The sequence below is a fragment of the Hypomesus nipponensis genome, chromosome 26, assembly GCF_054491055.1.
Source record: "Hypomesus nipponensis isolate SF chromosome 26, ASM5449105v1, whole genome shotgun sequence".
Taxonomy (NCBI): Eukaryota; Metazoa; Chordata; class Actinopteri; order Osmeriformes; family Osmeridae; genus Hypomesus; species Hypomesus nipponensis.
This window is the reverse complement of record NC_140386.1, coordinates 7,064,553-7,079,384: the sequence shown is the minus strand read 5'-3', so window position 1 is coordinate 7,079,384 and position 14,832 is coordinate 7,064,553. Positions and strand designations below refer to the sequence as shown.

Here is a 14,832-nt window from a genome sequence, read left to right as displayed (position 1 = left end):
GAATATGTGTAAACAAACAGGCAGACAAACCTACAATCAAACGTGACGGTGTAATGGAGAGTTCCTCTCTCTCGTGTGCGCCCGTCTCCCCCCCCCCCCCCCCCCCCCCCCCCCCGGCCTTGATGACCGCGTGATTTACACTCAGGCTTTTGTTTCGGACGCCCTGCCCGTCCATAACTTTCCCAGGCATCGGAAGATAGCGAGCGCTAGTTCAAAGCCTCCCTTCCCGCCGTGATCCCATCTGTGTGGTAGCGTAGGGCCGTTATCTCCATCACCCCCCCCCCCCCCCCCTCCCTCCCCTTCTATCTCCTCTCCTCCTCCCTGCTGCAGTGAGAGAGGCCAGCAGTCCTCCTCAGCTCTGCTCTGGCCCTGACCCACATCCGCTGACACACACACACACACACACATTGACAAACACACTCCCTCCCTTTTTGGGAAAATTCTTTCTCTTTATCTCTCTCTCTCTTTCTGGCTCTCCCTGGACCTGTCGGACACACACACACACACACACACACACACACACTCTTTCAGAGGAGGTCCATCTCGACCCATCCCTATCGCCCTCCGTTCAGAGCAGAACAAGTGGGGGAAAGCTGCCAAGAGAATCTGGAGGAATGGCTGTCAACAATAACCTGCTTTCTATCACCCTTCACACAGACACACACATGCGTACACACACACACGGAAACACACACACAGACATACGGGGACACACACTTATGCACTTGCATACGCGCATAGGCCGGGATGTACTTAACCCTCACGTCCTGGAACTCCCCAGTTCTAGAACCCCCGGGGGGGGGGGAGTGGGGGGGGTTGTTCATGTTCTAGAATTCCCCAGCCATTCAACATCCATGTTTGTCAGTTTGGGTCAGTGGTCAGCCGCAGGGCTGGGAAGTAAAGGATCAGAACCAAACCACCGAACAGGAACCAGGAGCTGTGTGGCCTGTCAGAGCGCATCAGAGACTGGTATCCGAGCGCATCAGGTCCTCCGTCCATCCCGGCCGTCTCTGACAGAACTCTCACTTGGCAAACAGACGACTCGACAGGTGCGCCAGACGAGAAGAGCTCCGCCCCTCTTCAGATATACGCAGACCAGGCTCAAACCCCCTCCCACCTCTAGGACAGTCAGAGCTCTCTTGGCAGGACTCACTCACTGCCTCTTTGGATCAAAGCGTCCGCTAACCGATTTCCATTATCATTGTGTCGTTATCGTGATTTGAATAATGAGGCAAATAATAAACATTCAACTCCTCTGTCGAATGTTGTCTGTGTGAGCACAGGATGGAGAGAGCAGGGCTGATTTCTCTTGTGTTCTTACTTTTCTCTCATCTCTCTGAGATCTGCTTTTGAAGCACCAGCCCCTCGAAAAACAAAAACAAAAAACCCCAAACAAACGCAGCGCACGCACGCGCTGAAGGCAGGCCGCGGCGAGCCCTCCGTGCATTCTGGAGAGGCCATTGTCTGCCTCCGGGTAACGCCTAATTACGGACCTGGAGTCTGGAGAGGTAATCCTGGCTAGGAGGATGAGGGGGGGATAAGTGGGGCTTTGGCGAGGTGATGATGTGGGTTGATTATGTGCACTAATTGGTCCAGTGGCTGAAAGCTGCAGTCTCATCTCTCATTAAAACAATCTAATGATGAAGTTCCCCTCCGCCAGCTCAGCCGGTGAGCTGGGCGCTAGTTAGCTAGCTAGTTAGCTGCTGCCCCTCTGAGACATCCACCCAAACGGATGATAAACATTACACCCAGACATACTGGGCTTTAAATAGCACTCCCAGCAAGGTCTGTAGGCTGAAGCCAACCCCAACATGGGGCGATCACAGAGGGATATTGGCAGCTCAGTGGTTGAGTGGGTTTGACTGCAGATCAAGAGGTTGCTGGTTTGATTCCCCCTCTGTGCATTGCCTTGGATCAAAATGGTCTGCCGAATAAGGTGGCGCTGGATAGGATAGGCGGTGTAACCTGCCTGTGAGGACAGGACTGTTTGAGGTGGTTTTGGTTCTGGTACCAGTCGATCCTCACATCTTGAGCCGATTCACCCGTTACTCCTGGGACGGTACCAGACTGCTGCCTCAGAACCAGAACCAGACCTCTTAACACGTGCCACGCCGATAAGAACTCTTTGATGTTTTATGGTTTTTATTTTATTTCTTTGTTGTTTTTTTATTATAAAAAAAAAAAAATCATTCTTCGTCTTTCTCTCTTCGGTCAGTGGTTGTAAAACCTCCTTCGTAGACTTTCAACGCCTAGAACATTCCGCTGCTTCACTTCCATATTCATCACACAAGCGAAGGTTTGCGTACGAGTGCGTGTGCATCCATGTTCGTGAATGCGCGCGTGTGCGAGACGCCAAACGGCCAGGTTATTACAGCCGTATTTATGAGATGTGTTTTATAACCTCCATGTGACAAAGGGAGGAAATGAAGCTGCATGGCGATACCGACGGTGTGTAGAGCACACGTCTGCCAGCCTAATCCCTCACCTGCTCCCCATTACCAAATCCCTGCCACCCCCTTAATCTGGGGCAGGGGCTGGAGCAGGTAGGATTAAAACGCTCTGTGGTGTACTGTGTGTTTTTTCACCTGGCTCCCCCCCCCCCCCCCCCCACTCCTTTAATAAGCTGTGCTGTTATTTATGGTTGCAGTTTATTGACGGCAGGCTGGCCAAATTGAACGCAGGCCGAGGCTTCACCGACGTGTTTGAAGAGGAGATCACCCTGGGGGGCTTCTGTGGAAGTGAGTGGATCAAACATGGGATTGGGCTGAACTGGTCTGGTCTGGTCTGGTCTGAACTGGTCTGGTCTGAAATGGGTTGATCTGGGCTGACCTGGTCTGGTCTGGTCTGGGCTAAACTTGTTTGGACTGGATTGGTTTGGTTTAAACCGGACCAGACTAGTCTGGTTTCTTACATGAATCCCTACACAATCAACAGCCTAACATACAGTAAAACATATTAAGGAACTATGCTGTCAAGTGCTCATGCTAAATATGATCTTCTGTTGTTCTCCCTCCAGGTAATTCAAGATCCTATCAACAATGGATGGACACTGTGAAGGTAAGCAGGAACATGCTGTCTTTCAGAATAGCTGAAGAAGAATGTTTGTAGTATGGGAGCTACAGAAGATGGTGTTTCTGGTATTTGGTTATTGGGAGGTGTGGGTGGACAGGAGGGGGTTGGTGTGGTAGGTAGTAGGAGGCCGCCTGGAGAAGTGGTCTTCGCTCTGCGTGTCTCTGACGATTACAGGAGGACAGTTGAGACGGGTAGGGAGAGGGTGAGAGGAAGGGAGAGGGTGAGACAGGAAGGGTGAGGGAGAGGGTGAGACAGGGGGGATGGGGGAGAGACAGGGAGGGTGAGGGAGAGACGGGGAGGGATAAGGAGAGACGGGGAGGGATAGGGTGAGACGGGGAGGGATAGGGTGAGACAGGGAGGGAGAGGGTGTGGAAGGGGGAGAGGGTGAGAGAGGGAGGGAGAGACAGATAGGGGGAGGGAGAGGGAGAGACAGGGAGGGAGAGGGAGAGACAGGGAAGTAGAGGGTGAGACAGATAGGGAGAGGGTGAGAGGGGGAGGGAAAGGGCGAGACAGGGAGGGTTAGGGAGAGACAGGGAGGGAGAGGGAGGGAGATACAGATGGGGAGAGGGTGAGACAGGGAGGGAGAGGGTGAGAGAGGGAGGGTGAGACAGAGAGGGAGAGGGTGAGACAGAGAGGGAGAGGGTGAGACAGAGAGGGAGAGGGTGAGACAGAGAGGGAGAGGGTGAGACAGGGAGGGAGAGGGTGAGACAGGGAGGGAGAGGGTGAGACAGGGAGGGAGAGGGTGAGACAGAGAGGGCAGTGATTGGACATTTGACGTGACAGGCTCCCGTCTCTGGCGTGGCGTGTTGATGCTGTCAGGAAACACGGACGCGGCCCTGTCGGAGCGAGCGTACAACACAAGCCCCCGTTCCCCTCCCGTCAGACGGAGCAGAATTAGTTCTCTAGAGTGCTCTTCAAAGGTTTGTTAAAGTTCACATCTGCTGACTGACAGGGATCTAGAAAGAGCTGCCTTTCACCTCTGCTCTCATCCCGCGCTCCGCTCCAAACCGCCTGCCATTTACACACTTTAGACATTTAGCTTCTCCACGCCTCCTCGGAGCTCTCCGAGTCCTCGCATTAAATACCTGGGAGGGAGGGAGGAATAGACAGAGGAAGAGAAGGATGTGGAGGACGAGAGAGGGAGGGATTGAGTGAAGGATGGGAAAGAGAGAGAGAGCGGAAGACGGGGCAAGGGAGAAGAGTAGATGGAAAGTGAGATAGTGAGTAGACAGAGGACTGCAGAGACAGAGTGAGGATTGCGAGACTGCAACGTGTGTGTGTGTGTGTGTGTGTATGAGAGCTAACTAACGCAGAATGTGTTGTGTGTTTCAGAGGGGAGGAGCTTTGCTGAACACTGCAGTGACTAAGGCAAGTCCAGCTTTGAATACGGCTTACAAATGTTTTTTGATCTCCCCCTTTTTTGATCTCCCCTCTAAAGTATTCAGTAACTAAAAACTGTGCTATATCCCAAACTCAAATACTGTAAGCTGGTATTAACAGGCTGGTATTACAGACTGTTAGTTAAGCTTCCTCTAGAAGGGGTCCTGTGTGTGTGTGTGTCGTTTTAGTCCGGTTGGCCTTCTTTCCCAACTTCTGTCTTTGTGTTTTTGGCCACGGGGATCAAAGCATGTCTTGGTGTTACATGAAACCAGAGAGGAATATTAATGGTACCTGTTTGGAGTACTAACGTGTGTGTGTGCGTGCGCGTGTGTCCCTCGCAGGCCAGGAGTCATGCCAGGCAGGGTATTAAGGGCATGAGAAGCAGACTGAAACAAAGGGTGAGCAATATGATGTTACACTTCTCCAGGGCTTACAGTACACACACACACAGGATTCATACTCTCACACATATAAACACACACACTGCACACGTACAGACACACACACACACACTCAGAGTACACACTCACCCACTTTAGAACCAGATAAACCCACAGTGCTTAGTATGTAGCGTGGGACTGTGATGGGGATGGTGGTAATGACTTGTGAGCCCTGCGTGGCTCTTTGTTCTGGGGTGCACAGCCCCCTCTGGCCCCCCCTCTGGCCCCCCCTCTGGCTAGTGCCTGTCATGTCTTACAGGCCTGGACGCTGCCTTTTCTCTGTGTGCATATTTCATCAATGATTTCTCAAAGCTAATGTAACGAGGTGTTTGTTTCCATAAGCCTGACGGGTTTGATAAGGCAATCACGTCTTGGGCGTGTGGGCCAGAGAGGGGAGGGGGTCGGGGTTGTCTGTGTGTGTGTGTGTGTGTGTGGAGGGGTGGGTGGGTGAACAGTGGGTGTAGACTTGGTTTAGCCAGATAACCAACCAGGTTGGAGTTCCTTCCTGGTGGTGTGTGATGCAGGGCCAGGGAGATCTCAGATCAGTACAGCAGGACGATGGACACGCGTTCAATAGAGCCACGACTGACCTGGGATGGAAGTGGGATGAACGAGCGTAGGATGCCACAGCAGTGCATTCTCACCTAATGACATCTCCGTCTCTACATCCATCTCTGCATCTCTCTGCATCTCTGTTATTTTCTGTCTTCCCATCCCATCCTCCCTCCCCCCATCGCTCTCCGTCTCCCTCTGTCTCTCCCTCTGTCTCTCTCTCTGTCTCTATCTGTCTCTCTCTCTCTGTCTCTATCTGTCTCTCTCTCTCTCTCTCTCAGGAAGAGGAGGAGGGGGGTCTGACCTGTGCTGGCTCTCCCACCAGCACCAAGAGCCTATCGCCACGGAGACTGCAGAAGATAAGGAGGGTCAGTGTCTCTGTCCTAACAAACACACACACACACACAACGCACACGCATGGAGAGATGCATGCGCACACCCAACCACACACACAGACACACCTCTACTCTACTGTAGCTAGCCGGTGTAGCAGGTGAACGGCTGGTGAGCTGGGTTTATTGATACGCAGGTTCTGACACGCTGGAAGGTCATGCTGTTCCACAGTCCAGAGGCATGACGTTCTTCACCAGCGTTCTGCTCTGTGATTCCTGTGGACAGAACCTCAAAACCCCCCTATGAAGTCCTCCTGTTATCTAGTAACTGGCACATCTAAGTCAGCGTTGCTTAGATGTTCTGTAAACAGACTCCCAGTGGTGGATGCCTGGGATCACGGTGACTCATCAACAAAAGAAGGAGTTACAATATTTAATTAGAGTCCAAATAACCTTCGTTTCTCAACCTACCGCACACTGCTGTGTGTGTGTGTGTGTGTGTGTGTGTGTGTATATTCAGAAACAACCATGGCAGTGTTGACCAGCAGGGTCAGCTGATGACGTGGTTGCCGTGGCCACGCCCGGTCCCAGTGTCTCTGTAATGAGATGTGTTCTTCCCTGGTCTAGCACCAGGATGGGTCAGCACGCAGGAGGTGAGGCGTCCGAGGAGCGCACTAATTGGGGGTTTTCTAAAGGGCTGTCCGGAACCCCCCCTCCCCCCCTCACACAGGTTTCTGACACTGAGCCGTATGCATTGCCACGGTAACGGGGCCCAAGGGAGCACTGGTGCAGAGAGAGAGAGAGCAGTGTCCCAAAGCACCTCTCTCTCTCATATTCTCATTCTGTCTTTCTATCTTTTCTCTTGCTCTTTCATTCTATCTCTATCTTTCTCACAACTGCTGTTTAATTCAGTCAATTGAGAAAAGTGAATTGAATGTAAAATAACTTAATTCATCATATTATGCAAAACGGATCAGAATTTTTTGATTAACTTCAGAAATATTTGCTTCATCATGGACTTTCCGCTCTGTTAAAGCTATCTGGACCCTGATTCTGTTCCTCTACCTTAGTCCTGTTGGACAGACCTGAGCCTAGCCACCTCATCCCCAGCCCCAGCCTCATCCCCGGCCTCATCCCTTTCCCCGGCCTCAGCCTCATCCCTAGCCCCATCCTCATTCCTAGCCCCAACCCTACCCCTCATGCCTCATGCTAGTTAGATAGAGAAGCCCATTCGTCTGCTGTGTCAGTCAGACACACAGCCAGGGGCCCACATTTTAGTAAGGCTCACAGTTTTACATCTGATCCTGCTCCAAGATCATAATCCCTCATACATGTTTAGGATTCATCCTTTTCTGTCATTTCTTTCTCTCCTTGTTAATGTCTTTTTACATATGTGATTATTTGTGATGGAGCAACACTCATTTAGATACTTAAGTAAATCACCTTGTTGATTTAAGGAGTTAAGATGGACAGGTGTTATGAGCACAAAATAAGTGTTTGTCTGCGCATACATAAGCTTGTGTGTGTGTGTGTGCGTGCGTGTGCTGGTGCAGCAGAGAGGGAGCGGTGAGGACGGCTGCACCCAGAGTGACAGCAGCTCTGAGGGTGACACAGCTCCTTCCTCTGCAGAGCAGGCAGCCTCCACGCCACAGCAGGCCAGGACGCAGACACTGAAGTGACACACAGGATATGGAGAAGGGCTGTGTGTGTGTGTGTGTGTGTGTGTGTGTGTGTGTGTGTGTGTCTTTACGTGTCACTAGTAGATTATAGTTTGAATACTTCCAGAAAAATAGGGAATGACGAACACTCAACTGCATGGTGATATGGGGATGAGAGAGGCTGTTCGGTGTGTTTTGTGACTTTACGACGGGGACGTGTGTATCTGGTTGTTTTCTTTCCTCTGGCTCCACGAGCCCTCAGCGGTCAGGAACAGATATTCCCTTCTTGGCTGAAACCAAAGTGCCATCTGCTGGTGGCGCAGGGGTACTGCACCCACTCAACACATTTGGTGATTTTACAGCGTTGTTTTGGTCTTCAGCAGAATCTGTTGCCCCCTGCCCCCCCCCCCCCCCTCCCTTTTGTCTTTGAGACGGTATTTTAAAAGCGACAGCTTTCAGAAGCAGCCAGTTGGACAGGGGCGCGGTGGATTGAGGCCTCAAACGCTGTCTGTGGTTTTAAGCGAACGCCTCTTAAAGAGTGAGACACACTTGGCCTCACTTCTGGCCACTTCTCCCCAGCGTTTGTTTGCATTTTCCAGGCATATCTTCACATTCCCTGCCAAGCTGTGAGATCAGTGCCCACTCAGAAATACCATATGAAATGTATAACGTAGGCCTCGGTTATAAAAGCCAGCATTACTGGCCGCGGTGCAGAGTGACGTGATTGCTACGCATTACTGGTCGTGCGGACGAAAAAATGGAGAGGCGGAAAGCAAGTTTATTTTTTTTCCCCCCTTCCTTCAAATATTTCTTCAAGTGGATGTTGATGACTATTTTCCTCTCGTAACCACATAAATGAAAATCGAGATTTATTGTGTCGTATTTGAAGGATTTAGATGCCCAGTTCCATCGGCGTTCCTCTAAATAGATTTCCTACCTTGGCTGTCGCCGTTGGAAAGTAGAAGCCTGACAAAGATGGAGTCCAGGAATACCTGGCGATATTAACTGCATTTCCCCCAGCTTTTTACTTCCCTTAATCTATTGTAACATGCGTGTAATGCCCCTAATGCTATGTGTATTTCCTACATTATTACACAGCATTAGTAAACAGAGGGAGAGGAAAACTCACTTTGTGTTAGCAGCTGCTGGAGCAGATGAGTTCTGAACATGACGAGAGGCCTCGCCTGCAGAGTTTACCTTGACGGAGGGAAACATCAAGTCCGTTCCTTTATCAAAGACGCAAAACTGCACGATTCATCATCCCTCTTCCAAACCGGTTTACTTGGTTTCAGAGACGGCCTGCTTCTGTGTTTGCACATCATCTGCACGGTCCATTTGCTGTCCTTTCCCAGCACTCTCAATCTGTACACTGTGGGGAGAGAGGGGGGGGTGAGAGAGAGGTAGAGAGAGTGTTAATTTAGCAGACACTTTTATCCAAAGTGACAGGAATCGAGCCTGTTGATCTCTTGATCTACAATCAAACACTAACAGAGAGAGAGACACAGAGAGAGACGGGGAAAGAGAGACAGAGACTGAGGATGAGAGAGAGAGAGGATGATAGACAGAGAGAGAGTGACTTTGTGCCAGTCTGTGGTGAGACGAGGGACAGGAAGTGAACATGTGTGATTGTCTGCAGCCATGTGCAGGGCTGGGCAGACAGAAAGCTCTAGAAGGGTCTGGAAGGGTGCACCTTGTTTTAATAAACACCTAGACACACCAAGAGGCCATGCCCTCTAAACATGCCCCAGTGCTCACGTGAACAGGCTGACTAGCTGCAAGCTCCGTGACCGTGTGTGTGTGCTAATGCAAGTGTGTGTGTGTGTATACATGACTACGGGTACACGAGTGTGTGTGCTAATGCAAGTGTGTGTGTGTGTGTGTATACATGACTACGGGTACACAAGTGTGTGTGCTAATGCAAGTGTGTGTGTGTGTGTCATTGTGCGTGCATGGCATGTGTGTGTACCATGCTGGGGGGGGGGGGTGTGCACTACCCCCGCCCCAGTGTTTCACAGGTGCATCTCATGTCTCTTTGGCTGCCTTGTAGGACTGTGGCCAGATTTACAGCCCTGGCACAGGGATCCATTAAAGCCTTTTTGGGGATCCCAGGCTTGGACCTCTGTAATCGTTTTCATTATGGCTTCCAGCTACTAGAGACAGAGAGGGGGGGGGAGGGAGAGAGTGGGGGGGAGAGAGAGGAAGGGAGAGAGAGAGTGGCAGGGAGAGAGAGGGGGGAGAGAGGAAGGGAGAGAGAGGAAGGGAGAGAGGGGGGGGAGAGAGAGGGAGAAGGGAGAGAGAGGAAGGGAGAGAGAGGAAGGGAGAGAGAGGAAGGGAGAGGGAGAGTGGCAGGGAGAGAGAGGGGGGGGGGAGAGAGGCAGGGAGAGAGAAGGGGGGAGAGGCAGGGCATGGCAGCCTCTGCTGCCTCCACATGTGGTCTTGTTTAGCCCCATGGCTAAGAAGCTTAAGTGGCCACTGCACACATTTCTCCTGCGTTCGTTTTTATGGCGAGGACGGCGGTTAAAGCCGTAAGTGTGTGTCGTATGTGCGTGTACGTGTGTGTGTGTGCCCCCTAACACCCAGCCCAGTCCTCCGGTCTGCCCTGGCCTCTCAGTCCTAAACGAGCCCGGCCAGAGACAGGCTACATTCCGCTGTCTGGCTGGCACTGGGGCAGCTAATCAGGACCGGCTTGGTGCGCTGCGGTAATGCTTCCCCCTGCTTCCCATTCTGGGGAGCTTTTAGGTCCCCCCCCCCCCCCAACCACCCCTCCTCCCTATCCAATTTTCTCTTTCTTTAGCTCTCCAGGGATTTGTGTCCCCCTTTTCTCCCTCTCTCTCTTTCTCCATCTCTCTCTCTCTCTCTCCCTTCCTCTCTTTGGGGTGCGTAAAGGGCTGCTCTGTCAGGTTTTGATAATGAGGCAGAAAGAGAGGGGGGGGGGGAGAGAGAAGGCAGAGCAAGAGGAGGAGAGGGAGAGACGAGGGGAGGTAGAGGAAGAGAAGGAGGGGTAGAGAGAAAGGTTTAGGGTGCCACAGAGTCAGTGTATGAGTGAGAACACAGGCAGTGGTACTCAGCAAGGCATGTTAATAGGAGGCCTGAGGCCAGTGTGTTGCCTGCTGGGGGGAAGGCTCCGTGCTGGAAACGCGCTCTCCTTTTACTCGGCCATTAAACATGTTACACAGGTGGCTTATAAAACAGACTGGACCTGCAACTCCACCCTGACACACACTGATATCACCCCCACACCCATCTCACTGGAACTCCTCGAACAACACGGTCTGAGGAAACAGAGATACATACATAGAAATTCAGGGGACAGGTATAGTTCAGTGCTAGAGCATTTGACTCGAGGCTTGCAACTAACCTTTTTTCCCCCCTCACTGTCCCAGTACCGTCCCAAACTGAACTTGACCTGTCCCAAGATGTAAATTGTTGTGTTTTTGCATTCTGACATGGGTCTTGGTTAATTGGAATACTATTTAAGTAGTGCATACAGTCGTAGGGCTCAAATATATGTCAGAATTTCAATGTAAATACACAATCTTCTTGTTTGTTTCATGGTGGGGCTAACACAATTCTTGGTGTGGCTGTAGTAAAAATAAAAAAAGTTTCAAAAGGTTAATAAAATATTTTGTTTTCCCACAGAGTCATTTGACGAAGTACCCCCTAAGAATGGGATGTCCAGACTTCGCCATCGATGACGATGAACTGGACACAGCCAGCAAGTATGACATTTTATTCAAAATCACTTCCAGTCATATGAGTGTTTTGGGTCTGGTGTTATTAGCGTTGGCTGGCATAAAGTTAACTGCATGTTTGGGTGGAAATGCGCTGGTGCTCTACTGAACCAATGCTGCCCTCTAGTGGTGAAAGATAGTTAAGGCTTCTCGAAATAATACATTCCCCGTGGTCCCCAACACACAGGATTAGCCCATGTGTCTGACAGTATACTATAGCATACTACTGAATTATAGATGGCCATTTCTATTATTTGTGTATTTGGGTAGAACAGGTCCTCTGAAAACTACCTGCTCTCAGGACTGAGTATATCTCTACTCCTCCTCCCTCACCCCCTCCTAGGATCTCGTCTGAAGACAGTGGCGAGGTGCCGTCCTACACTGAGGACAGCGACGATTCCTATTCGCTGGAGCTGGACACTGACTCCTCCCAGGCGGGCGGGATGAACCTATTGGAGGAGATCCTGGACTCTCTGAGCACCAGCACAGAGCAGGGCAGACTGAGCGCAGCCAAGAGCCTGGACTTCTTCAGGTCCATGGAGGACATAGACTACACTGCTGCGGTACGGAGGGAGGAAGGGGAGAGGGAGGGAGGGTAGGGAAAGGAGGGGAGGAGGAGAGAGGATAGGAGAGAGAGAGGGAGGGAGGGGGTAGGGTGGAGAGAGAGGGTAGGGAAAGGAGGGGAGGGGAGGGAGAGGTAGAGAGAGAGAGAGAGAGAGGTAGAGAGAGAGAGAGGTAGAGAGAGAGAGGGAGAGAGAGGGTGATGGAGAGAGAGGGTAGGGAAAGGAGGGGAGGAGGAGAGGGTAGGGAGAGAGGTAGAGAGGTAGAGAGAGAGAGAGACACAGAGAGACAGAGAGAGAGAGGTAGAGGTAGAGAGAGGTAGAGAGAGAGAGGTAGAGAGAGAGACAGAGAGAGGTAGAGAGAGAGACAGAGAGAGAGAGACAGAGAGAGGTAGAGAGAGGTAGAGAGAGAGAGGTAGAGAGAGGGGAGGAGGAGAGAGAGGGTGGGTGGAGAGAGAGAGAGAGAGGGTAGGGAAAGGAGGGGAGGAGGAGAGGGAAGGGGGAGAAGAGGGGAAGAGGAGAGGGAGGGAGAGGGAGAGAGGGGGAGAGAGAGAGGGTAGGGAAAGGAGGGGGAGAGGGGGAGAGAGAGAGAGGGAGGGAGAGGGAAGGGAAAGGAGGGGAGGAGGAGAGGGAGGGAGAGGGAGAGGGGGAGGGGGAGAGAGAGAGGGAGGGGAAGAGGAGGGAGAGGGGGAGGGGGAGAGAGAGAGGGAGAGAGAGAGGAGGGTGGGTAGGGAAAGGAGAGGGAGAGGGGGAGAGAGAGAGGGAGGGGAAGAGGAGAGGGAGGGAGAGGGAGAGAGGGGAAAGGAGGAGAGGGGGAGGGAGAGAGAGAGAGAGAGGTAGAGAGAGAGGTAGAGAGAGAGGTAGAGAGAGAGGTAGAGAGAGAGGTAGAGAGAGAGAGAGGTAGAGAGAGAGAGGTAGAGAGAGAGAGGTAGAGAGGTAGAGAGGTAGAGAGGTAGAGAGGTAGAGGTAGAGGTAGAGGTAGAGGTAGAGGTAGAGGTAGAGAGAGAGAGAGAGAGACAGAGAGAGACAGAGAGAGAGAGAGAGAGAGAGAGAGAGAGAGAGAGAGAGAGAGAGAGAGAGAGAGAGAGAGAGAGAGAGAGAGAGAGAGAGAGAGAGAGAGAGAGAGAGAGAGGATAGGGAGGGGGAGAGAGAGAGAGGGAAGGGGGAGAAGAGGGGAAGAGGAGAGGGAGGGGAAGAGGAGAGAGGGGGAGGAGGAGAGGGAGGGAGAGGGGGGGAGAGAGGGAGGGTGGGTGGAGAGAGAGGGTAGGGAAAGGAGGGGAGGAGGAGAGAGAGGGGGAGAGAGAGAGAGGGAAGGGGGAGAAGAGGGGAAGAGGGGAGGGAGAGGGGAAGAGGAGAGAGGGGGAGGAGGTAGGAGAGAGAGGGAGGAGGTAGGAGAGAGGAGAGGGGAGGAGGAGAGGGGGAGGGTGGGTGGAGAGAGAGGGTAGGGAAAGGAGGGGAGGAGGAGAGGGTAGGGAGAGAGGTAGAGAGAGAGAGAGAGGATAGGGAAAGGGGGGGGGAGAGAGGGGAAGAGGAGAGAGAGAGGGAAGGGGGAGAAGAGGGGAAGAGGAGAGGGAGGGGAAGAGGAGAGGGGGAGGAGGTAGGAGAGAGGAGAGGGGAGGAGGAGAGGGAGAGAGGGAGGGTGGGTGGAGAGAGAGGGTAGGGAAAGGAGGGGAGGAGGAGAGAGAGAGGGAAGGGGGAGAAGAGGGGAAGAGGAGAGGGAGGGGAAGAGGAGAGAGGGGGAGGAGGTAGGAGAGAGGAGAAGGGAGGAGGAGAGAGGGAGGGTGGGTGGAGAGAGAGGGTAGGGAAAGGAGGGGAGGAGGAGAGGGAGAGGGAGAGGGAGAGGGAGAGGGAGAGGGAGAGGGAGAGAGAGAGAGAGAGAGGAGGGTGGGTAGGGAAAGGAGAGGGAGAGGGGGAGAGAGAGAGGGAGGGGAAGAGGAGAGGGAGGGAGAGGGAGAGAGGGGAAAGGAGGAGAGGGGGAGGGAGAGAGAGAGAGAGAGGTAGAGAGAGAGGTAGAGGTAGAGGTAGAGGTAGAGGTAGAGGTAGAGGTAGAGGTAGAGGTAGGGAGGGGGGAGAGAGAGAGAGGGAAGGGGGAGAAGAGGGGAAGAGGAGAGGGAGGGGAAGAGGAGAGAGGGGGAGGAGGAGAGGGAGGGAGAGGGAGGGTGGGTGGAGAGAGGGTAGGGAAAGGAGGGGAGGAGGAGAGAGAGGGGGAGAGAGAGAGGGAAGGGGGAGAAGAGGGGAAGAGGAGAGGGAGGGGAAGAGGAGAGAGGGGGAGGAGGTAGGAGAGAGAGGGAGGAGGTAGGAGAGAGGAGAGGGGAGGAGGAGAGGGGGAGGGTGGGTGGAGAGAGAGGGTAGGGAAAGGAGGGGAGGAGGAGAGGGTAGGGAGAGAGGTAGAGAGAGAGAGAGAGGATAGGGAAAGGGGGAGGAGAAAGAGGGGAAGAGGAGAGAGAGAGGGAAGGGGGAGAAGAGGGGAAGAGGAGAGGGAGGGGAAGAGGAGAGGGGGAGGAGGTAGGAGAGAGGAGAGGGGAGGAGGAGAGGGAGAGAGGGAGGGTGGGTGGAGAGAGGGTAGGGAAAGGAGGGGAGGAGGAGAGAGAGAGGGAAGGGGGAGAAGAGGGGAAGAGGAGAGGGAGGGGAAGGGAGAGAGGGGGAGGAGGTAGGAGAGAGGAGAAGGGAGGAGGAGAGAGGGAGGGTGGGTGGAGAGAGAGGGTAGGGAAAGGAGGGGAGGAGAGGAGAGGGAGAGGGAGAGGGAGAGGGAGAGGGAGAGGGAGAGGGAGAGGGAGAGAGAGGAGGGTGGGTAGGGAAAGGAGAGGGAGAGGGGGAGAGAGAGAGGGAGGGGAAGAGGAGAGGGAGGGAGAGGGAGAGAGGGGAAAGGAGGAGAGGGGGAGGGAGAGAGAGAGAGAGAGGTAGAGAGAGAGAGGTAGAGGTAGAGGTAGAGGTAGAGGTAGAGGTAGAGGTAGAGGTAGAGGTAGAGATAGGGAGGGGGAGAGAGAGAGAGAGGGAAGGGGGAGAAGAGGGGAAGAGGAGAGGGAGGGAGAGGGGGGGAGAGAGGGAGGGTGGGTGGAGAGAGAGGGTAGGGAAAGGAGGGGAGGAGGAGAGAGAGGGGGAGAGAG

The 14,832-nt window shown here is 53.2% G+C and overlaps 1 protein-coding gene across 3 annotated transcripts in view; it reads left to right on the top strand.

Moving 5' to 3' along the window:
* The window catches only part of dennd1b (DENN/MADD domain containing 1B), an 81,302-nt gene that overhangs the window by 60,634 nt on the left and 5,836 nt on the right, over nt 1–14,832 (top strand). For all 3 annotated transcript variants that reach the window (XM_084692921.1, XM_084692920.1, XM_084692922.1), the window contains 7 exons: nt 2,648–2,738; nt 3,017–3,057; nt 4,405–4,440; nt 4,794–4,850; nt 5,726–5,812; nt 11,074–11,153; nt 11,509–11,728. In XM_084692921.1, coding sequence (XP_084549047.1) covers nt 2,648–2,738; nt 3,017–3,057; nt 4,405–4,440; nt 4,794–4,850; nt 5,726–5,812; nt 11,074–11,153; nt 11,509–11,728 — 612 coding nt within the window. The remainder of the gene's footprint in view (nt 1–2,647; nt 2,739–3,016; nt 3,058–4,404; nt 4,441–4,793; nt 4,851–5,725; nt 5,813–11,073; nt 11,154–11,508; nt 11,729–14,832) is intronic.